We start from the raw sequence: 24,816 nt of genomic DNA, 5'->3' as shown, positions 1-24,816 counted from the left end.
ATAAAATAAAGCATACTGATGTTAAAAGGATGGTGGATCAGGATTAGAAAAAAATTAAACAACATTAAAATTTAATTAAAATTCAAATTTATTGTAAATAAGTAATATTTTCTTTTTGTACAATATCTTGTCAAATATCCATCCTCTTAACATTTACGTCTAACGCCCGAATACTCAAACGCTACTCAATTTTAAGTTGTACTTAAATATCGTGCTATCTCTGTCATTTTATAAAGAATTGATAGTGACAGAACTACATTTGAGAGCGTCTTAGGGAATGCGCCCGCGGGCACGGCACGGCATGGCACGGCAAAGGATTTTAATACAAATTAAGTTATTTTGAACCTTATTTCAATGAATTTAGAATTTATGTTACTTTATTTTGATACAACGATGCCGTGAATTTTAAAGGCGTGTGCGCCGGCCTTTAAAATTGAGTAGCATTTCAGTATTCGGACGTAAGTCTATCGTCCACATAACAGCATGTCTTAAACTCTTTCATCAATATGGATGATGACGGGGTATGAAAATTAAAAATCGAAATAGGGTCAAATTGTACTAGCGCAGAGTCGAAACGCACCGAAGCGTCATTCTTTACAACCAAAGCGAATTCCAGCGAATTTTGTACGCGCGCAGACGCGCTAATACGGACGAATGCGCGCGTTTTAAAATCTCCGAAGTAATGTGTGCATTACGCTGTAGAGTTAAGGTTGAATTTGTTATGTTCAGTTTTGGAAAGACGCTTCGATGCGCTTTGACTCTGCGCTAGTATAAATCGAGCCTTAGTCTTTTTCTAGTCTTCGTTTCAAAATTATTCAATACCTAACTGACGGATTAAATAGATTTTTAATTTTCATACCCCGTTATCATCTCTATAATTGTTCTTAAACGAACATTAATAAAAAAAATACATTTAAAACTATTGATATGTTTTTTTTTCACGTATAATGATATTTTTTTTTTACGAAACACCGGTTTTTTATGAAACACCGGCCGTTAAACGGGCAGACGTATCACCTGATGGTAAGCAATCGCCGCCGCCCATGGACACTTGAAACACCAGAGGCGTTACAAGTGCGTTGCTGGCTTTTTGGGGGTTAGGAATTTAAGGGTTGTTGTTCGGGAATCGGGGATTGGGAAGATTGGGAAGGGGGGAATTGGGAATATAAATGTAGTTTTTTAACTAAAAATCCTATCCTATGTATGTTTATTTGATACTAAACGAAAACTACTGAGTATATTTTAATGAAATTAAGCACAAAGATAGGTTTGTCAAAGTCAACGTCAAATTTATTTATTACAAATAGACCACTTTTAAACGTCAAAGCAAATATAATAATATTAACAATGTCTGTCTGTCGGTCAGTCCTCTAGTTGCTCTATTTGCTCGTTCCAAAGTGTAGATTCCTATGGAGAAGAATGAGCAAGAAACTCCATAGGTTACTCTTTTTCAATCAGGTTCACAATACAATACTTGGTTACATTGTTTCGATTGCTTCAACTATGTAAGTTCTGCAGTTACAATGCATTTTGTAATATGTAATACGATATCTAGGATTCTTTTCATCCCGAAGTGAAGATTGGTAGAATCTATATTTATAAATCTTAATTATAACTTTCGTGAGACATACTAAATTAATAATTATGTTATCGGCTTACTCATGTAACTGTTTGACGAGGAACTCGAATAGTTTCAAGCCGTGCTAGAGGCTCATTCATAAGTAGAAGCGCGACAATCAGCGCGTCGTGTGTCGTGGAATGTTGCTCATGAATAGCCTCTAGCATGGCTTGAAACTAGTCGAGTTCCTTGTCAAACAGTTACGTGAGTAAGCCGATAACATAATAATTAATTTCTAAATCTATTTATTTGGAAATACTCGTCCTTTCTTTGGTCATAATCTCGGTATAGGAGGTCATATATACAGTAGTAGAGCATCAAAGGTAATTTAGTCTGCTGTTATGCTACGTTGCTGTGGATGCGTTTGGCTATGCTATCATATTCATTGGTACATATAGCTTATGAATATGATTGGTGGAAGCCAAACGCATCCACAGCAACGTAGCATAGCATTGGTGGAAAAGTACTATAAAAATAGAGAATATAATATGTGACGTCATGCTATGCTTTATCTATCGGTTAAAAAATAATCAGGAACTTATGTACATTCTCTAGGATGTCAAAATAACCATCTATGCCGATTTTCACCAACTTCTTTTAAACTTTAACTAAGCCCTAAGCTAAGGTCACTTAAGCACATTTTAGTTTTCGCCTACGTACAAGTGACACCTATACAGTGCCGGAGGCTGGTCGTGGTGCCCTGGAGGTTACAAACGCCCGCATGAGAGAACGGGCTCGAAACCTACCACCGTAAATGTGACTATCTCCGGGTTATATGTACTTTCTATTGGAAGGAAAACATCATGGAAAACACCTGGGCTTATAATGTCTAATTATAAGTTTAAAATCGCCAACCCGAATTGAGCAAGCGTGGTGATCCTTCTCCTTGCGAGAAGAGGCCTTTGGTCAGCAGTGGCCACTTATAGGCTGTTGATGTGAAGTGATATGATATGTATATTATGTGACACTTATTATAAGAACATTATAATTTTCACTAACCAAAATGTAAAGGTAAGAGGTTTGTTAAGGTTCTCCCTCTGATGGGGCCCAGTACCACAGACGGAGCCCAGTTGGGCTGATGTCTGATCCGGAGCTGCGGACTACCTAGCGGGTTTACCGGGGCTCCGGTTCGAAAAGCAGGAGAAGGAACGGGGTGGTTTTAAGTCAGTAATAGTCTGACACTTCCGCTCAAGGCGGGATAAGGCATTGGATGATTTCCCCTCTCAAAAAATGACTCGGACACTCCCTCTCGCCTCATTGGGAAGCCCTCCTTCGCGGGAAGAGCATTTGACGATTCCCTCCCCGTTAATAATTACCTACCTAATTCACTTATCACTCGTACCTACTCATTAAAGTTGACCTCGCTAGTGCAATATAAAAGATTTTAGCCAGTAAAAGACTAAAGTCATTAGATGATTTTCCCCACTTAAAAAGTGCTCCCTCTATCTAGCTAAGTAACTCTTAGTACAGAAACAGTTTAGGAGAAGCTGGTGAAACCGCTTAATATAGTAACAGGAACATAATCTAAACCCTATCTTTATAATTATTAGAATTAACAACGATACTGCTATTATAAATATTCACATTAATTGTCTTGTTTTGTCCCGTCTGAGGCCTTTGCGGGGCTCCCATACGCCAATCGTCTTCACTAATCTCATAATCCATAGGATTTGCAGTACTATCTACTTCATTTATATCACTTATATCTTTCTTAGTAACAATATCTACAGTGACTTTATCAGGTTGGAAGCCCTGACCACTGGCGTAAACAAAATCATGTACATACACTTCTACAGTATCTTTTATGAGTATGGTAATATTTTTTCCGTTTTTGGGCAAACCTGGTGCGCATATGGCAACGTAGTTCCAACTACCATCGATGCATCTCATCGGTGGGAGGATGCCTGTTGAGTAGTAGTTTGGGCTGTTGCATTCTGGTCTGATGACTGTTCCAGTTGGTTCGTAGGTGTTGCATTTGCGTTGCCCTTCGAGGCCTTCGCTGCCGGAGACTAGGCAGTGGTAGTGCACTGATGGATGTGGGTCCAGTTTGCAGAAACCTTGGACAAAATAAAATTTAAATTAGAAACTTGGTTTTAGCATTTCACAAGTAAACAAAACTTCAGCTAAATGGGTTAAAGATATCTGTTTCAAAACTTTGTTGCAAGGTTCCACTTTACATACATTTTAAGTGAAATAAACACCATGTAAAATGAATTTCTCTAAAATTTTAGTTGGGCCTATTATAGCTCCTTGCGGAACACCAAACTAAAAGCATCGATTTTAAGAGAAACTTTCGATATTAAGAAAAAAAATTCCGGTTCGGGCAAAGTATAACTGGGCTTTTTCGGATATTCGACACTTTCTCACTGGTAGCACGGTTTCTGGAATTGTGCCCAGTATATGGCAATAGGCTCACCCCCTATTACATGGGACTTATAACATAAACGGTAAAAAGTGGGTGTACATTGTATAGCGGCATTACGTGCCATAATGTGCACCTCTGCCTACCCCTTCAGGGATAAAAGGCGTGAAGCAATAATAATATTAATAAACTAAGCAACAAACATATACATATTACTCTATTACAAAACATGCCAGCTTAATCGAAAGCCTTAGACAAATCAAATCAGGTGTCACTTATAGGTCGATAAAAACCAAAATATCATTAAGTGTCACCTACGTTAGCTTAGGGATTCCTTAAAATTCAAAAGAGGTTGTTGAAAACGTGAATATTAGTTTTACATTGTTCTCACATAGTTGAAGCAATCGAAACAATGTAACCAAGAATTGTATTGTGAATCTGATTGAAAAAGAGTAACCTATGGAGTTTCTTGCTCGTTCTTCTCCATAGGAATCTACACTTTGGAATGAGCAAATAGCTTCACTAGAGGACTGAACGACAGACAGACGTTATTATTATTATTATATTTGCTTTGACGTTCAAAAGTGCCTTCCCGGTCTATTTGCAATAAATAATTTTAACATTGACTTTGAGATACTTACGAACACACTTCGGTATATCATTAGACCATGTCCCATCCTGACAGAAGACGACGTCTGTCCCAGGAACACCGTAACCTGGACGGCAAGTGACGTTGAGCTGTAGAGCTTGGAATCCCTGTCCAGGTACGGCGTAAGGAGCGTTGGCCACCACATACGTGCCGTGGTCTGGATATGGTGGCAGTACGCATTTGCCCGACGATATCGGTCTGAAATTATAAATACATTTTATTTAAATTTAAGTGTGGGAGAGCCATGCTTCGGCTCGACCGGAATGATACCACGGCCTCACAGATAACCGACGTGAAACAACGCTTGTGTTGGGTTTCGTTGTGTGAGTGAGGTTACCGGAGGCCCAATTACCACCCTTCCCAATCCCCGATTTCCCAACCACCCTTAAATTCCTAACCCCAAAAAAGCCGGCAACGCACTTGTAACGCCTCTGGTGTTTCAAGTGTCCATGGGCGGCGGCGATTGCTTACCATCAGATGATACGTCTACTCGTTTACGGCGTCTTTCATAAAAAAGCACGTTTGCCCATAAGCAACCTATTCACTCGGACTTTGAAGATACCCGATGGTAAGTATCACCTGATGGTAAGCAATCGACTTTATAAAGAATGATTGGTTTACCTGGTAGTCACAGTCGGGTTGCTCGGCAGCTGTTTGTTGCATAACTCATCAGCTTCATCTGAACCATCGGCGCATTCTCTTACCTGTGAAACAATAGCGATGATGATGATGGGTAAATAAAAAAAATATAAGTGTGGGAAACAGAACGCAAGATGAAGTGTAAGAGACGGTGTTATGTGTGAAAGAGAGGGATATAGACGATGAAAGGAAGCGAATGAAAGAAGGTAGAAAACGTCATATTGAGATTTGGTACGAAGACGTTAAGGGTCTCAGCACACATATGGGATCGGAAAGGGATCGTCACCGTATCGCCTCGAGCCGTTCAGAATGGTTTGTATTAAACTCCCTACTGCAACGCACACTAATCGGAATATAAACGTAATCGCCTCGCCTCGGAACAGGCTCCGAACTTGAATTCCCGCGCTTACGGCTCATCGTCCCCGCGCTTACGTTTCTCCGTCCCCGCGCTTACGTCTCTCCGTACCGACTAACTATCGTGTTAGTCTAGTCGGTGTCGCCTAGCCGTAGCCGAGTTGACGTACAGGCGCTGCTGATACGCTTTCGTTACGTGCATACGGTAGGTTGACGCCTGGTTGACAGCGAGGCGAAAGGCGTTACGGTTACGATCCCTTTCCGATCCCATATGTGTGCTGAGACCTTAAGACGAAAGCTTAACTTGCAGAAAATATAAGATGATTAAAATTATAGACGAGTAATTATTTATTTCAAAATCCTATCCCATATAAGCATAAGCAGTTCACCCGTGATCATAGCGCTTGCAACAGTGCCGAAATATCGGAAACTCATAGACATAGATAAACATGGTAAATATCCCGTTTCGAGTTCTAATACTAGTGTTAGTGACCATGTCAGTTTAAAAACTTATAAGTAAAATTAAATATTTGGATACAGTTTTAAAAATTAATGATTAACATAATAATTAATTTAGTATGTCTCACGAAAGTTATAATAAAGTCTGTTATGAAAATCCCAAAGAACAACAAAAAAGCAACGTTACGCCTTTTATTCCCGAAGGGGTAGGCAGAGGTTCGAGGTTTTTTTTCTACGTATTTTTCCAGGATAAAAAGTATCCTATTTTATGCCCAGGATAATAAGGTATAATTATACCAAGTTTCATCGAAATCGAACCGTTAGTTTTCACGTAATGCCTGAACATACAGACAGACAAAAAAAAATTAATCACATATTTGGGTTTGGTATCGATCCAGTAACACCTGCTATTTATTTTTTCAATATTTTAAATGTACGGAATTGACCCTTCTACAGATTTATTATAAGTATCTATACTAATATTATAATCTATACTAATACTATACTAATATTATAATCTATACTAATACTATACTAATATTATAAAGCTGAAGAGTTTGTTTGTTTGTTTGTTTGAACGCACTAATCTCCGGAACTACTGGTCCGATTTGAATAATTCTTTTTGTGTTGGATAGTGCATTTATCGAGGAAGGCTATAGGCTATAAAACATCACGCTATAACCAATAGGAGCCGAGCAGAGCGGGTGAAACCGCGCGGAAGTAGCTAGTAGATTATAATTATTAAACTTACCCCATTACAATCAGCTCCCTGGTCGACGCAAGCGCCGTATGCGCATTGGAAAAGGTACGAAGGACACACCTTTGCCGCGCATGCGCGAACCGTTTCATCCGAACCATTGGGGCAGTCCGGAGTGCCATCACAGTGGCTCGATGATGGGATGGTCTGGCCATTGTCACAGCGGAATAGACCTCTGTGTGCATAGAAATAGAGTTGATATTACAATGGCATGAATGTCGATCGACTCATCACATGCAACGTCACGCTTTTTAACACCGAAGGGGTAGGCAGAGGTGCACGTTACGGCACGTAATGCCGCTATACAATGTACACTCACATTTCACCATTTGTGTTATAAGTCCCATGTAATAGGGGCCTATTGCCATATACTGGGCACAATTCCAGACTCCAAGGTACTACTGAGAAATATACCGAAAAAAATTTGTTCTTGTAGACTTTTTGCCTCGTTGGTCGAGTGGTCGCAACTGCGGCTGCCGAACAAGGGAGTAAACCGGGTTCGATTCCCGGGTCGGGCAAAGTATTACTGGGCTTTTTTCAAGTTTTTCGAAAATTTCGCAATAGAGCACGGAGTCTGAACTTGTGTCCGTATATGGCAATAGGCTCACTCCCTATTACAATGGGACTTATAACACAAGTGGTAAAAATAATGGGTTTACATTGTACAGCGGAATTATGTGCCGTAATGTGCACCTCTGCCTACCCCTTCGGGGACAAAAGGCTGACGTTGTTATTGTTTTTACTCGTATTATAAAGAATAGAACTAATCTCATCACCTGGTCTCGTCCGTTTCATTCCTGCACCGGGGCAGCAGTTCATCCGAGTTGTCCGCACACTCCATCTTGTTATTGCACGGCGCCGTGCCGTCCACGCACGCGCCGTACGTGCACCGGAACCAATTCGGTTGGCATCTGATGAAAACAAATTGATTTATTAACTTTCACCGTGTGAGACTTTGGCTAGTCATTTTATATTTTAGTTTAATTATATTCTGACAATTTGAGCATTTCTGTGGCCTACCCAAATGTTCTTTTGGTTGGTATTGTTCCTCGGATTATTTAGCAACAGCCGTCAGCTGAGCTGATTGTAAACTGATACATGCGTACTGCCATCTGAACAAGTCCGCTGATACTGCTGTGGTTCTTTCCTCAAAAGTCCACTACAGAACCAACTTGCACGGTTCTCCGACATCTTTAATTGATTTTGTCTGGACTTCAAAAGAGTGCAATTGCTTAGCATCAGGTGATCTGTATGCTCGTTTACTGGCTTATTCCATATAAAAATAAAACTAATCGAGATGTATGGCAGACCCTCTTAAATAGTAATCCCATCATTTACCAATCAGTACTTATAAGCTATTGATAGAAACTTACTTAGTTTTCCGACAGAGGGCGTGGGTCTCATCGCTGCCATCTGGACAGTCTACCATACCATCACACATCCCATCGAAAGAGATGCAACTTCCATCCCTGCATCTCCATTGGTCCTTACTGAAAACATTTAAAAACAGGCTTATATGCGTGGTCATGCAAACTGAACATGTAGACTATAGGCTAGTTTCCTACTAGTCAAATTCAATACTTTTTTCTAAACGTCAAAAACGATATTTTCTATGAACTTTGTATGAAATACTCTATTATGACGTCATCTTTACGTCAAATAGCAGACTTATTTCTAGAAATTTAGCTAGAAAAAAAAAAACCAAAATTAAGCAGTTCATCAAATTTATGAATGAGAGTGTGATTATTTTTGACCGAGGATACTACTTACCTAATTGCAGCTCTTTTTTTTGAAACGTTGTAATTTTTTTTTTTTTTTTTTTTTTTATATTGAATGGGCCGACGTTTGGCCGCTATCTCGCCTGATGGTAAGTGATGATGCGGCCTACGGTGGAGCACGTCTGCCCATAAGCAACCTATTCACTCGGGCTTTGAAGACACCCAGGTTGTACCCATCAGGAAACACAGACTCCGGCAAGGAGTTCCACTCCCTAGCAGTTCCCACAAGGAAGCTTGAAGCGAAGCGTTTCGTGCGAGTGGGTGGGATATCCACCATGAAACGGTGACGCCTCGCCGATTGTCTTGTGGTTCGTTGATGGAAAGGACTAGGGGAATCAAGTTGTGCAGTTCCCCTGCACACTCTCCGAAATGTATCCGGTAAAAAACGGAAAGGCTTGCGACCTTGCGCCTGTGTTCAAGGCTTTGAAGCCGGGCCTCCACAAGCGCATCATCATTGATGAGCTTCTTGGCACGCCTTTCAATGCGCTCGAGCGCATCCAACTGGTGTCTAGCCGAGCCGTCCCAAAGGTGAGAACAGTACTCCATACATGACCGAACCTGCGCCTGGTACAGGCTCAGTAGTTGTTTCGGTGTGAAGTACCGTCTCACCTTCGAGAGGATACCCAACTTCCTACCAGCCAGATGCGCCTTCGACTCTATATAAGAACCGAAGTTTAGCGTTGGCGATAGAGTTACGCCCAGAAGCTCAAGATGATCCGATATTGGAACGGATACATTTCGGAAAGTAGGAGTCAGCGGAAATTGACTCCGTTTGGCAGAGAAGAGACACGCCTGGGTTTTGGTAGCGTTGAACTTGACCAAGTTGGCGTCACCCCAATCGGAGACCGCCTTCAAGGACGAGTTCAACCGTTCGACCATTGATTCTCTTAGAGACTGGATCTGTGTTCCGCTAGTCCGCGCATCGGACACATACCTTTCAACAACTGTGCTGTCATCCGCATACCCAAAGATACCGGGCTTAAGCAGGTCGTTGATGTGCAGCAAAAAGAGCGTTGCTGAAAGTACTGACCCCTGAGGGACTCCGGCGTTGATGCCAAATTGGTCAGACGAGCAGCCATCGATGTCTGCAATCCATCTGCACAGATCAGCGGGAAGTCCATACGCAGGAAGCTTGCCGACAAGACTGTCGTGCCATACCCTGTCAAAGGCCTTAGATATATCGAGCGAGACAGCTAATGCTTCCCCGTGCTTCTCGATGGCCTCGCTCCAAATGTGAGTGGCATACGCAAGAAGGTCCCCAGTAGATCGGTTGCGGCGAAACCCATACTGCCGATCGCTGAGGAGGTCGTTACCTTCAAGGTATGCCATGAGCCTGTTGTTAAGCACACGTTCCATACTCTTGCAGAGTATGGACGTGACCGAGATAGGTCGGTAATTATTGGGGTCGGCACGACTACCTTTTTGGGCACAGGCTGCACGTTGGCCAGCTTCCATGCAACCGGCACTTGACCCGTCTCTAAGGAAAGGCGGAACAGACGTGTCAGGATTGGAGACAACTCAGGCGCACAGGTTTTTAAAACCACGGCTGGGATTCTGTCGGGTCCACTGGCCTTATTCACGTCGAGATTACGCAACGTCTTATATACCTCCTTCTGTCGGATGCGAATTTTCGACATTTTTGTCTCGCAAACGTTATGTAGAGAAGGAGGCATAGCGCCACCAGTATCAAGACGTGAGGACTCCGCAAATAGGGAAGCAAACAAGTTCGCTTTCTCTACTGCGGTGTGAGCCAGCGTCCCGTCAGGCCCCAGGAGAGGCGGAAGTGAGGGGCGGCAGAAGTTCGATTCAACCGCCCTGGCTAGGGACCAGAACGCTTTACTCCCCGCTGGGTAGGAAGCCAGTTTGTTCCCTATTCGGCCAATGTGGTTGAACCGAGCCATCCGCAGTGCCTTTTTGCATGACTTGGCAGCCCGGTTGAAGGCTCTCTTCTTCTGAGGAGTGTCGCCAGCCTTACGGCGCCTGGCACCCGCCCATGCCAAGTATGCCGCATGCTTTCGCGCCTCAGCACGTCCGCAGTCGGCATCAAACCATGGACGAGTGCCACCGGAAGATGCTGCGTCCGAGAATGGGATGTAGTATTCCATGCCCTGACGCAGCACCCCCGCTACGGCATCCGCACAAGCTGACGGGTCACTGGATGAGAAGCAAACAGGCCGCCAAGGATAGGATGCAAAGAAAGATCGCATCCCATCCCAATCTGCTGACTTGTACCGCCACATCCGCCGAGATCCCCTGGGACTAGGATCCTGCGGCGAGTGTGTGGATACAGATTTCACCAGACAGTGGTCAGAACTACCCAGGGGTGATGAAACTGACACTGAGTAGCTGTCTGGATCTGTTGTCAGCAGAAGGTCTAAGCAGTTGGCAGTTTGTTTATCGACATCAGGCACCCTTGTGGCCTCATGGACCAGCTGGGTCAGGCCAAGCGTCAGCGCAAGCTTACGCATCTCCCTCCCAGCATGGTCAGTGCACTGGTATGGGAACAGCCACTCCTGGTGATGGGCGTTAAAGTCCCCCAGTAACACCAACTGGGCCAAAGGGTACCTCTGCCGAGCTGCGTCCGCCGCCTCCACTAGGTATTGCGCTAATCTGGTCGTCTCCAAATCTCCGCTGTGCGACCGATAAACACAGGCATAGAGAATTTTCTCCATACCTGTGCTCATCAGTATCCACAATGTAGAGTAATTGGGGTCTTCAAAGTCTCGGAGACGCCGGTAACAGACGCCGTCCTGGACGTACAGGCAAACGCCTGCACGGGCAACAAAATTGTGCTCCAGGGTAAAACCTGGGTAGTTGAGATAAGAAACGTCGGACGGACATCTGATCTGGGTCTCCGAGAGAAACAAGAGTGTAGGGTACTCGGTCTCAAGATGGTGATGGACCGCATTGATATTTGAGTGCAAGCCTCGAATATTCGTGAGGTGCACTTTGAGGGAGAGGGAGTGCAGCCGCTGTTGTATCCTTTTCTTTTCTCTTGTTCTCATGGTAGGAGTGTAAGGTTGCGGAGAGGATGGCAGTGAAATGTTCCTCCACACAGGCGACCCCAGACGCGCACTGCAGTTTGCTACATCATTGGGAAGCCAGCCTGGAGACTGCGGGGACGCCCGAGCCCCCCATGAATATCCATCGGGCCCTCTCGTCCGGTCGCCAACCGGCACGATGGCGTATTCATGGGATTTTTCGCTAGATGGCGGGGCAGCCTTTCACGTGTGGCTAGCACGCTAATTGGGCCCCCAACTATCTGCGGTCGGCCAGCGGTGCACCGTGCCTCGGATCCCGCTACCCTCCGCGACTGGCCACCCGATGCAGCCACACCAGCGCGCGCCAGATCGGTCTACCCATAGTGGAACAAACACTTCGACCCATCCTCTCATACGGCGTCACCGAGCATCGTGGCGGAACACGGCTAGGCCGCTTGGCGACACGGTTTTGCTCGGTGGGTGGTCATAATGCCGTCGGCCGAAGCCTACCACCAAATTGTCACCTGGTTAGCACCACCCAGAGGCCACGTGTAGGGGTTCATTTTTAAGGGTGCTCTCCTACGGACGAGGGTGACTCAGCCTCCATAGTATAGAAAATATTAAAAAATATAATTTCACTTACCGACAACCAGTAGCTTGTCTTCTACTTCTGTGGAGCACTGGATCCTCTGACAATGCAGGTCTGTAAACAATAAGTGGCATACAATTTAAAGATTTAAGCATACAAAGGGAGAGAGAAAGTGACTTTGTTTTATACTACCGACCGGAGTGATACCACGGCCTCGCAGAAAACCGACGTGAAACAACGTCTGCGTTGTGTTTCGTTGTATGAGTGAGGTTACCGGAGGCCCAATTCCGGGGGGTATTGGAAAGGGTTCCAATCTTCCCAATCCCCGATTTCCTAACAACAACTCTTAAATTCTTAATCCCCAAAAAGCCGGGAACGCACTTGTAAGGCCTCTGGTGCTTCAAGTGTCTATCCAGTCTTCTCAATCCCCAATTCCCGAACCCTTAAATTCATAACACCCAAAAAGCCGGCAACGCACTTGTAACGCCTCTGGTGTTTCAAATGTCCATGGGCGGCGGCGATTACTTACCATCAGGTGATACACGAGCATATGCTCGTGTTTCATAAATAAAAACAGTGAAAGCGACTTTCTTTTATACTATGTAGTGATATGAGGCAAAAGTACTTACACTCCAAACAAGCATCCTTTTTCATCGTCTCCGCTGGAGCAGTCTACCACGCCGTCACATGCCGAGTCAGTACTGATGCATGTCCCGTCCGAACAGGAGAACTCGTCTACTCTGGAAATATTATTCAAAAAACATATATTAACTATAATTTTAAAAATACAACATCAACGTCACGCCTTTTATCCCCGATGGGGTAGGCAGAGATGCTGCACATTACGGCACATAATGCCACTATACAATGTACACCCACTTTTCACCATTTGCGTTATAAGTCCCATGTAATAGGGGCTACTGAGAAACTTTCGAAATACCCAAAAAAGCCCAGCAATATTTTGCCCGACCCAGGAATCGAACCCGAGTCCCCTTACTCGGCCAACGAGGCAGTTCTCGTTTAATATGTAGTTCTAAAAATGCTAATAAAAATTATAAGAAAAATAGGGCGACTGGTAAATTTGTGAACGATATTTAAACACGTAATTGTACTCATGATTACAAACAACTTTCCCGAAGAAACTTTTATTATATCTTTTTTATTCTTATCACAATAACAAAACACTTTCGCGCGCTCGTGCTTTCGCATTACCAGTGTAAAGCGCAGGCCATACACCCAGCAGCCAGCGGGCGAACATCGTTTCACCTCTTTACATACTTCGGTTTACACTGCGAGCTATCGACTAACCTAACGAGCTAAGCTAACGAAATATCCGACGATTCTAACGAAGCTACTCGTTCACCTCGTTGGCGTTAAGCTAGCTTAGCTCACCCGCCAGCCCGTTCACCCAGTTCGTTCGCCCGTCCTCCCTGTTTCGAGTAGACTAGTCGACGCTCGTGTTTCGAATAGCAGTGTAGTGTTCGCTTCGCCCGCTTCGCACGCTCCGCGCGTCCCTCGTCTGTCCGTAGTTTTCGGTGTAAACCCGTTTCGGTGTGTATAGTTTAGCTCGCCAATATTTCGCGTAGTTTGTATAGTTTCCTTCGTTCGCTTCGCGCGCTAGCTGGCCTGCGCTTTAAGTGCGTTATCGGAAGACTACTAGGTATTTTGGAAGTTTAAGCGCGCGAGCTAATGAAATTTTGTTGTTTTATTGGTTAATGAAATATTGTTGGATGTGATGTGATATGATGTGAACCTTACCTGCATAAGCTGAATCTTTCTCTAGCCACAGAGCTCACGGCAGGAGATATGGCTGAAAAAAAACAAAAAATAATTATTATGTTATCGGCTTACTCACGTAACTGTTTGACGAGGAACTCGACTAGTTCCAAGCCATGCTAAAAGCTCATATTAGTAGTAGCGCGACTGTCACATTGTACTGTAGTTTCTACCACCGGCTTCGCCCGCATTCTTTTGTTGTTCCTGTGTCGTGGATGCGTTTACAAACATACAAGTTCACATACACATGCCACTCAGATGACCCAGACCCGAAACAACAATATATGGGTCACAAAGAGTTGCTCCATGCGGGAATCGGACCCGTTCACGTTGCATGCCAGCCCAGCAACCGCAAATAATTTTTGTGTTGGATAGTCCATTTATCTAGACAGGTTATAGGTTATAAAAAACCACGTCAGAGTCACTAGTTTATAATATACTAGCGAGCCGCCCCAGCGTCGCATGGGTGCAATGGTGATATATTATACAAATTTTATACATATAAACATTCCTCTTGAATCACTCTATCTATTAAAAAAACCGCATCAAAATCCGTTGCGTAGTTTTAAAGATTTAAGCATACAAAGGGACATAGGGACAGAAAAAGCGACTTTGTTTTATACTATGTAGTGATGTAGTGTGGTATTGAAAAAAAAACTGATCGAACCAGCTAAATTGGCTTTAAAGAATTTAGCAGATGTTATGCAAACCGTTATTAAAAGTATAAAACCTGTTTATAAATATTCAGACTCTGTGTGTTTTATTTTATGGTATAAGCCGGTAAACGAGCAGACGTATCACCTAATGGTAAGCAATCGCCGCCGCCCATAGACACTTGACAAGTGCGTTGCTGGCCTTTTGGGGGTTAGGGATTTAAGGGTTGTTGGGGAATCGAGGATTGGGAAGGGAGGTAATTGGGCGTCTGGTAACCTCACTCGCACAACGAAACAACGCAAGCTTTGTTTCACGTCGGTTATCTGTGAGTCGAGCCACGCAAACCACGCGCATTTTCTATGATATCGTAAGCCGGTAAACGAGCAGACGGATCATTTGATGGTAAGCAATCAGTGTCGCCCCTAAAACACCTGCAAAACCAGAGGCATTGCGGGCTTTTGAGTGTTGTTGCAATTTAAGGGTTGTAGGAAGCATTAATTGGGGATGGGGTAATTGATTTAGGGATTAGAGAAATTTTGGAGGGGAGGAATTGGAAATACCTTATTCACACGGTGAAACACAACTCAAAAATGTTCTTTCACGCCGGTTTGCTGTGAATTACCTACCTATATGGCTCTCCTACAATTATTATTACGATGATGATATTTCAAGAAATAAGGACCCTACTACAGAATAGAATAAAAAAAACAAATACAAAGATAAATCCCCGCGTCCCAGGTCAAATTAAAACTACATTATAACCACAACACGGAGATAAGAGTAATCAATTCTTCACACACTTGGCTACATCGAGCTAATAACCAGTTTATCACGGTCTGGCTTTACATAATTTTTCAATACATTCCACGGTTAAGTTATACTGGTTATATAGATCGATACATAACCAGTTTATCATGGACTTTTTTACGTTTGATGGGTCGACGTTTGCCCTCTGTCTCGCCTGATGATGCGGCCTACGATGCAGCATGTCTGCCCATAAGCAACCTATTCACTCAGGTGGGTTATAATCTGGGTGTCTTCAAAAGACACCCAGGTTATAACCATCAGGAAACACAGACTCCGGCAAGGAGTTCCACTCCCTAGCAGTTCGCATAAGGAAGCTTAAAGCGAAGCGCTTCGTGCGAGTGGAGTATCTACCATGAAGCGGTGACGCCTCGTCGATTGTCTTGTGGTTCGATGATGGAAAGGACTAGGGGGAATCAAATTGGGCAGTTCCCCAGCATACTCCGAAATGTATCCGGTAAAAAACGGAAAGGCTTGCGACCTTGCGCCTGTGTAGGCTTTGAAGCCGGACCTCCATAAGCGCATCATCATCTTTCCATACATTCGAAGGTCAAGTTATACTGGTTACGTAGCTAGATTCGTTGCCATGTCTGTACATTACTACGTATGTATTATAATTGTTTAATAATAACCAATGTTTTTTATACTCAATCCTCATATCGATATAATAATTATTTTCTGAATTTTCCTTGTTTTTTGTGCGATTTAGCATTTGTTTTTATAATTCTACCTCTATGAAAGAAATATACAAGGCGGATATGAATGGGGCCGTCGGTAGAGGGCGCCCTAGTGACCAGATTGACGATATATTAAAGAAGGGCCAAATTAAAAGTGCCCTTAACCGACGAGCATGCATGAAAAGACTGATGACTGTTAATGAAGCGAAAGAGGTGTGTCAGATTCGTCATTGTCTCTGCCTACCCTGCCTGCCTTGGAGACAAGCGTGAGGTTATGTATGTAGGCAATAGCGTGGATAACTAATTAGACACGAGTTTTTTGTTTTCTCGCGGAAACAAATACGTGTCACTTGACGTCACTTCTAGGTGCATTTTATACGCAGAAATGACGTATTTGCTTCCACTCCTAAACTTTGATTCGTTTTATCTAAGTATTATTATCTTATATGACAAAAAAATACGTGTCCAATATTTTTTCATTATCTAACTGACGGACTAAATAGATTTTTAAGTTTCATACCACGTCATCATCCCTAGTATAAGGCTAGGTTAGGTATATATTAATTAAATGTTCTATTAATTACGTATAGGTATAAGCCAAACGTCCTGTGCGTCAAAACGGCTGAAAGTATACACTGTAATTGGGTAGTAATCTAGGTCAAAAATAAATTATTTTGACATTTCAATATATGTAATAAAATAGTCGCAAATAATCGTACTTTCATTCATTATTTTGACGATATACTTATTTATTTAATTTTTCTTTTCTTTAGCTAATTTTAGAGAAGTAAGTATGCTATTTGACGCAAAAAAATATGACGTCATAAGTTGCGATCTCCTACAAAATTCGTAGAAAAGTAACGTTTTTGACATTTCGATAAAAGTATTGAATTTGACTAGTTGGAAACTACAGTATTGCCAATTCGAAACATTTGAAAAGTAAGCTCGATCGCATTCTCGCCCGTCGTTCGTCGAGATCTTTCTAACAACGAACGAAATGGCGGACTGCATTTTTAAAAATAGCGGTTTTAAAAAAGTTTTTAGTATAAAATTCATTTTAATAAAAACGAACTCCTGAGTGCAGATTTCTTACGAAGAAAGTGGTTCAATGCATGTGACACTTACTATAGCCGGTTTGTAACGGAATCCTTTTAAAATGCTTGTTTTTTTCCTTATTTATATTTTTTATGTCGTAGTGGCGCAGAGGTAGACGCCCGCTACTCATGCACAAAGGTCCGTATTCGAAACCTACCAACGGCAAGTACCAATGTGATTTTTTACCGAGTTATATGTACTTTCTAAGATTATTTAGACACCACTGACAGACGGTGAAGGAAAACATCGTGAGGAAACGCTTATAATTTCTGATTATAAGTTTGAAATCGCCAACCCGCATTGAGCAAACGTGGTGATTAATGCTCAAACCTTCTCCGCGTGAGCCCTTTTTTTTGAGGAGGTAAAATCATCCAATGACTTCTCCCGTTTTGAGCAAGAGTGTGTAAAACCGCCATATTCCTAATCCTGCTTCGATTCCGAAGCTGCGGACTATCTAGCGGGTTTACCGGGGCTCCGGCTCGAAGGGCAGGAGTAGGAACGGGATGGTTTTTAGTCAGTAAGAGTCTAACATTCCCTTATGCCTCGCCCAAGGCGAGAGATGGAAAAAACCGGCCAAGTGCGAGTCGGACTCGCCCATGAAGGTTTCCGTAACAGCAAGTAGATGACATAATATAAAAGTTATAAAATAACTTGGTTTTACATAGTGTTTGTATGAACGACAAAGTTATATTTGCGGTTTTTGAAAATGTTTTATTTCTTAAAAACTAATAATGATATCTCGTTCAAACCAATTTTCGTTGTAAGTTTTCATTAAAATCTACAGCATATATTTTTTGTTAGGCTCTCTCACTCGCTTATTTTAAAAGTTAGAGGGGGACACTGATCACTTTGGAGCTCTGGTTTCAAGCCATGGATGACGGAGCGAGAGGAACCTGAACTGGATATAGGGTTAGGCTGAATAGTGCCATAGATAGTATAATAAATGCGAAAGTTTGTGAGTTTATGTGTAGGTATGTTACTCAATCACATCAAAACGGCAGAAGGGATGAGGATGAAATTTGTAATAGGAGTAGATAATGGTCTGGATTAAAACTAGGCTTTTTTAAGGGGGAAAATCATTCAATGACTTCTCCCGCCTTGGGCGAGACGAGAGGGAGTATCAGACTCTTACTGACTAAAACCCATTCCTATTCTTGCTTTTCGAGCTGGAGCCCCGGTAAAACCGCTAGGTAGTCCGCAGCTCCTAATCAGGCATCAGCCCTACTGGGCCCCATATGTGGTGGTCTGATGGCTCTTTGAGGCGAGAAAGTTTGTGTGTATGTTTATTACTCAATGACGTCAAAACGGGTAAAGGGATTGGAATAGAAATTTTAACAGGGGTAGATAATGTACTGGATTAACACATAGGCTACTTTTTATCCCACGGAAAAGTGGGCGAAGCCGATACCAGATGTTGTCTCGTAATAAAATTGTGGTAAAGTTAAGACATACTTACTTAACTTAATGAATATAAGTTAAAATTTTGTTATCTTTATGTAGTTATAACATTGTGATATTATAAAAGTCATTTCGATTAACAATTTTAACAGTCAGTCGCTCTGAAGTCGTTTAAAAACTATTTAATTATAGTTAGTTAAACACCGACGTTTTATAATTTATTTTTAAATCTTTTATTTTCGTGGCTTTTTTTCTTAGAACGTGCCATAAGTAAGAAATACAACCACACAATATATTTGTTTAATTAAGTTGATTGTAGCAGATTGAATAGGATTTAGTACTTACAAATTTTTTTTTTTTGAAACACTGCCGGTAAACGAGCAGACATATCACCTGATGGTAAGCAAACGCCGACGCGTATGGATACCAGAAACACCAGTGGCGGTATAAGTGCATTGCCGGCCTTTTAGGGGTTAGGAAGTAAAGGGCGGTTGGGGAATCAGGGATTAGGAAGATTGGTAAGCGATGTTTCACGTCGGTTTTCTACTCGGCCGTGGTATCACTCCGGTCGAGCCGGCCCATTCGTTCCGAAGCATGGCTCTCCCACACTTCACTAAAAGAGGCCCAACATCTTAATTGACCACCCTCATTTATTTTTGACCTAGGAAACTACCCAATTTCTTAGAGCTAACCTATATTTTCTATAAAAACAAAAACAAATACCTACTTAATTCATCTGTCAAATTCAATTAAGTTTTTTTTTTCACACGCTCTGCGCTACGCAATGTTATTCAGCCAAATTCATTTGTGTTCATTGTCAATGCCAGTCTATTTTACATAAATAAAAATGAATCGAAAAAATGTATGAACGCACATAACTGCTAAACAACTGCACCAAATTGCATGATTTTTTTTTATGTATTTCTTATTGTCAGTGAAGAAAAAGAAATACAGAAAAGACTTGCTGTTATGAAATGAATTTATTTTTTGTAAATAGGCCACAGAAAGAGCATGTTTACAAACGTCACAAATTATAAAAAACAAATTAGATGAGGTGTACGTTTTTTTTTTTTTTATGGAACTCGCCGGTAAGCGAACAGACGGATCACCTGATGGTAAGCAATCGCCGCCGCCCATGGATACTTGAAACACCAGAGGCGTTACAAGTGCGTTGCCGGCCTTTTGGGGGTTAGGAATTTACAGTCTCGCTAAAACTCGAGAACGACTGGACTGATTTGGCAGATTTCGGTCTTAAATTATTTGTGGGAAGGTTTAAAAGGCGAGAAAAATGTTTGAGGCAATACAAAGTTTGCCGGGCCAGTCAAAGTCAAACACAAAGCATTTATTTCAATCATTAATCCTAAATTAAGCACTTTGGAAACGTCAAATAGTATATTATTATATAGTCAAATAGTATATATTAATCCTAAATAGTGAATATGAGCCTCTAGCATGGCTTAAAACTAGCCGAGTTCCTCGTCAAACAGTTACGTGAGTAAACCGATAACATAATAATTAAATTAGTATGTCTCACGAAAATTACAATAAAAATATAGTAGTAAACGCCTGCCTGCTAGTACCTAAGTAAAAAATAAATATGTTCACTCACCCACAGATAAAACAAACACCAATTTACACACAAGCATTGTTTCACTTCACTTTTCGAGTCGTTTTTATTCTAATTATTTAATTAATAATAAACTGACTAGTTTAAATGGGTGATGCATTAAAGTAAATCTAACTAACACGACATTTTTCTACTAATATTATTGTTCAACTGACAGTTTATTGGTAAATGGTAAATACATGTACGTCATCTCGGAAAAACCATTGTGGTTTTGGGTTGTCAGCGTAGAAATTTTATTTGCCTGGTTGCTGAGTAGATGTGAATAATTGTGGGAGTTAGGTATTTAATGTTCCGGAGCTGCGGACTGCCTAGCAGGTTATCGGATCGGTTTGAAAAGCAGGAGTAGGAACGAGGTTGTTTTTAGCCAGTAAGAGTCTGACACTCCCTCCTGCCTCATCCAAGGCGGGAGAAGGCATTGGATGACGTTCACCCCTCAAAAAAGGTACTTAATGTTTATCTTACTAATATTATAAATGCGAAAATTTGTGCGTTTGTGTGTATGTTCATTACTCAAACACGTCAAAGTGTGGGAGAGCCATGCTTCGGCACTGCTGGGCAAGCTCGACAGGAGTGATACCACAACCTCACAGAAAACCGACGTGAAAGAACACTTACGTTGTGTTTTGTAGTGAGTGAGGTAATCGGAGGCTCAATTATCTCCCTTCCCAACGCGTCTGATAAAATATTAATTTAAATGAGGTTGCTGTCCATGTTTGATGTCCATGGGCGGCGGCAATTACTCACTATCAGGTGATCCGTCTGCTCATTTAGCAGCTTATACCATAAAAAATTTACCATCCCAAAAATCTAACGCTCTCCTTACTTGACAGTCATGCTTTCAGTTCATTGTATTGGCAGATTAGAGAATCAAATTCGAAACCTACCTTCTCATTTGCAACCAAAACAATGCTTACAATAAAAATAATAATTACCTAAAATTCTCCCACAATTCTGGTAAAACGTTTTAGCGTGGCAACACTACGATAATGGCTCACAAACGGGTTTAAGAGGTCGTAGCACACGCGATAAACATTGACTTTGGTATTGGTGATTTTTTTAAACACATTTTTTACGTAAACACGTTTGTATTGCACTGCCGAGGTCAAATTTTAATGAATAGGTACTAGTAATCAGTGAATTAGGTAGGTAATTATTAAAGGGAGGGGGGTCAATGAAGCTCCTCCCGCCCTGTGTGAGGGGAGAGGGAGTTTTTTAATGGGACAAGCCCGCCACAACCTCCCATACCGCTGCAACTTCTGTAAGCCAGGATCTACAGTAGATACAACCATGAAAACACCGGAACACTAAAGTTCGGCGCGTCCCAGGGACATGAATAACTGTGCCCAGTATATGGCAATAGGCTCACCACCTATTACATGGAACTGATAACACAAATGGTGAAAAGTGGATATACATTGTATAGTGCACCTCTGCCTACCCCTTCGTGGCTAAAAGGCGGACGTTGCATTATTGCATTGTTAGTGGAGAAGAAAAAGAATATGAGGAGAGAGGGAGTGTCAGACTCTTACTGACTAAACACCACCCCGTTCCTACTCCTGCTTCAAGATGGTGCCCCGGTAACCCGCTAGGTCTTCCACAACCTCAGTTAGCGTGATCAATAGGGTAGATGACTCAATTTTATTTTAATGTCCGTCTGGTATATTATTTTAAAACATTAGACACGTATTATTCATTTTCTTACGGAAAGAAATCCTTTCAAAGGTATATTCAATTTGAAATATCACATGATGTCACTTCTAGGTACGTTTTATACGTAGAAATGACGTATTTGCTCCTACTCCTAAACTTTGATTCGTTTTATCTAAGTATTGTAATCTTATATGACAAAATAAAAAAATACGTGTCTAATATTTTTTCATTACCCAACTGACGGACTAAATAGATTTTTAATTTTCATACCCCATATATGAGGCTGTCCTCATTTACGTAGAAGCGGCGCGTTACACAGCGTATCGGCATATTATTCTGTGGTATCGGGCACCTGTGGTAGGTACATTACCGCAATGGGCCGCGTCATCGCCCGTACAATCACAAACACACAATAATATTAATAAAATTATGAGTAAGTATTGTAGGACAGAACCACGAGTTTCAACTTAAAGTTATTATTAATTTATTTTTCTTTTTTTTTAAGGGATTTTTTGTCAGATTCGTTTTTTTTAACGAGCATAATCATCCAATGGCTTATCCCGTTTTGGCAAGGCGAGAGGGAGTGTCAGACTCTTACTGACTAAAATTTATCCCGTTCCTATTCCTGTTTTTCGAGCCGGAGCCCCGGTAAATCCACTTGGTAGTCCCCTATTCGTGCAACTACTGAAAAATTTTTCGAAGGCCAGCAATACTTTGCCCGTCCCGGGAGACCCCTTGTCCGGTAGTCGCACTTGCGACCACTCGACCAACGAGGAAGTAATAATAAATTAAATAAATTAATTAAAAATACGTTATGTTATATACTTACAGAAGTGTATTAATTAAGATACCTATAACATGATTAAAAGCGTGTTTTTAGTATTTGTTTTATTTATGTAAGAATTTATTATTGAATGAATGAATATGACATGACGATGACCTAACCGCTATTCACGAAATGCCAAAAATGCGATTAGGTAAAACCCACACTTGGTATTTTTAGTCATAAAAAACACTGTATTTCTGACAATACATTAATGTGTGTGAAAGCTATGCTTCGGCACGAATGGACCGACTCGACCGGAGTGATACCAGGGCCGCACAGAAAACCGACGTGTAACAACGCTTGCGTTGTGTTTCGTTGTGAGAGTGAGGTTACCGGAGGCTCAATTACCTTCCTTCCCAATCTTTCCAACGCGTGTGATGAAATATTAAGTTAAAAAAGAATAGAAGAAAGTTTGACAAAGTGCTTTATTGAGATATTTAATACGAATAAAGATAGTAGTAGTGCGGTGTATCATAATGAATCATCATCATCATCATCAGCCGAGAGACTATAATAATGAATAGTGTTATACTGATTGGTAATGAAGGGATAATTTGAATACTACAACCGCGTGAGATGCGTGCGATGCGTACGATCAGTGCGATGCGTCCGATCCGTGCAATGCCTCCGATGCGTAAGATCCGTGCGATGCGTCCGATGCGACCGATGCGTGCGATGCGTCCGATGCGTACGATCCGTCCGATACGTCCGATGCGTAAGATCCGTGCGATGCGTCCGATGCGTAAGATCCGTGCGATGCGTCCGATGCGACCGATGCGTGCGATGCGTACGATACGTCTGATCCGTGCGATGCGTCCGATAAGTCCGATGCGTACGATACGTGCGACGCGTCCGATGCGTGCGATGCGTCCGATGCTCACTATGCGTCCGATGCGTGCGATACGTGCGTTGCGTCCGATACGTGCGATGCTTCCGATGCATGCGATCCGTGCGATGCGACCGATGCGTCCGGTCCGTGCGATGCGTCCGATGCGTACGACGCGTGCGATGCGTGCGATTCGTCCGATCCGTGCAATACGTCCGATGCGTGCGATCCGTACGATCCGTGCGATGCGTCCGATGCGTACGATGCGTCTGATGCGTACGATGCGTGCGATCCGTGCGATGCGTGCGATCCGTGCGATGCGTACGATCCGTGCGATGCGTCCGATCCAATGCGTACGATCTGTGCGATCCGTGCAATACGTGCGATGCGTCCGATCCGATGCGTACGATCGGTGCGATGCGTGCGATCCGTGCGATGCGACCGATGCGTACGATCCGATGCGTACGATCCATGTGATGCGTGCGATACGACCGATCCGTGCGATGCGTGCGATACGACCGATGCGTCCGATCCGTGCGATGCGTCCGATCCGTGCGATGCGTTCGATCCGTGCGATGCGTCCGATCCGTGCGATGCGACCGATCCGTGCGATACGACCGATCCGTGCGATGCGACCGATCCGTGCGATACGACCGATGCGTCCGTTGCGTGCGATGCGTCCGATCCGTGCGATGCGTCCGATCCGTGCGATGCGACCGATGCGTACGATGCGTCCGATAAGTGCGATGCGTCATACTAAATAAATTTTATATGTTATCGGCTTACTCACGTAACTGTTTGACGAGGAACTCGACTAGTTTCAAGCCATGCTAGAGGCTCATATTCATGAGAAGCATTCCGCGACACACGACGCGGCGACTGTCGCGCTGCTACTCAACTACAAACTAGTCGAGTTCCTCGTCAAACAGTTACGTGAGTAAGCCGATAACATAATAATTAGTTTACTAACAGCGTAGATATAAAATCAGCCATACACATTTGCTCTAGCGCCGCCACTGATAACACGTTTTGGTTTACCGGAGCTATGGATTACCTAACGGGTTACAGGGACTCAAAAGAGTAGAAACGGTTTGGTTTTTAGTCAGTAAGAGTCTGACACTTACTGGCTAAAAACGACGAGCATAAATGAAAAGATTGATGACTGTTGATGAAGCGAAAGAGGTGTGTAAGAATCGTAGCAATTGGCGTTCCATTGTCTCTACCTACCTCCATGGGAGACAGGCGTGAGGTTATGTATGTATGTATGAGTCTGACTCTCTCGCATCGCGCAAGGCGG

The 24,816-nt window shown here is 42.7% G+C and overlaps 1 protein-coding gene across 2 annotated transcripts in view; it reads right to left on the bottom strand.

The window, feature by feature from the left end:
• LOC118278614 (modular serine protease-like) overlaps positions 1-20,373 on the bottom strand; it is a 200,117-nt gene extending 179,744 nt beyond the window's left edge. For both annotated transcript variants that reach the window (XR_007706846.1, XM_050703531.1), the window contains exons 1-10: positions 20,200-20,373; positions 13,945-13,996; positions 12,816-12,926; positions 12,241-12,300; positions 8,212-8,328; positions 7,615-7,749; positions 6,833-7,013; positions 5,251-5,333; positions 4,622-4,827; positions 3,460-3,675 (exon numbers count right to left, since the gene is read on the bottom strand). Coding sequence is in view for 1 of the 2 variants with exons in the window: in XM_050703531.1 (XP_050559488.1) it covers positions 3,460-3,675; positions 4,622-4,827; positions 5,251-5,333; positions 6,833-7,013; positions 7,615-7,749; positions 8,212-8,328; positions 12,241-12,300; positions 12,816-12,926; positions 13,945-13,996; positions 20,200-20,236 (1,198 nt within the window). In the remaining variant the exon portion in view is untranslated. The remainder of the gene's footprint in view (positions 1-3,459; positions 3,676-4,621; positions 4,828-5,250; positions 5,334-6,832; positions 7,014-7,614; positions 7,750-8,211; positions 8,329-12,240; positions 12,301-12,815; positions 12,927-13,944; positions 13,997-20,199) is intronic.
• Positions 20,374-24,816: the final 4,443 nt, after the last annotated feature.

The sequence above is a fragment of the Spodoptera frugiperda genome, chromosome 24, assembly GCF_023101765.2.
Source record: "Spodoptera frugiperda isolate SF20-4 chromosome 24, AGI-APGP_CSIRO_Sfru_2.0, whole genome shotgun sequence".
Lineage (NCBI taxonomy): Eukaryota > Metazoa > Arthropoda > Insecta > Lepidoptera > Noctuidae > Spodoptera > Spodoptera frugiperda.
This window is presented reverse-complemented; position numbering and strand designations above follow the sequence as displayed.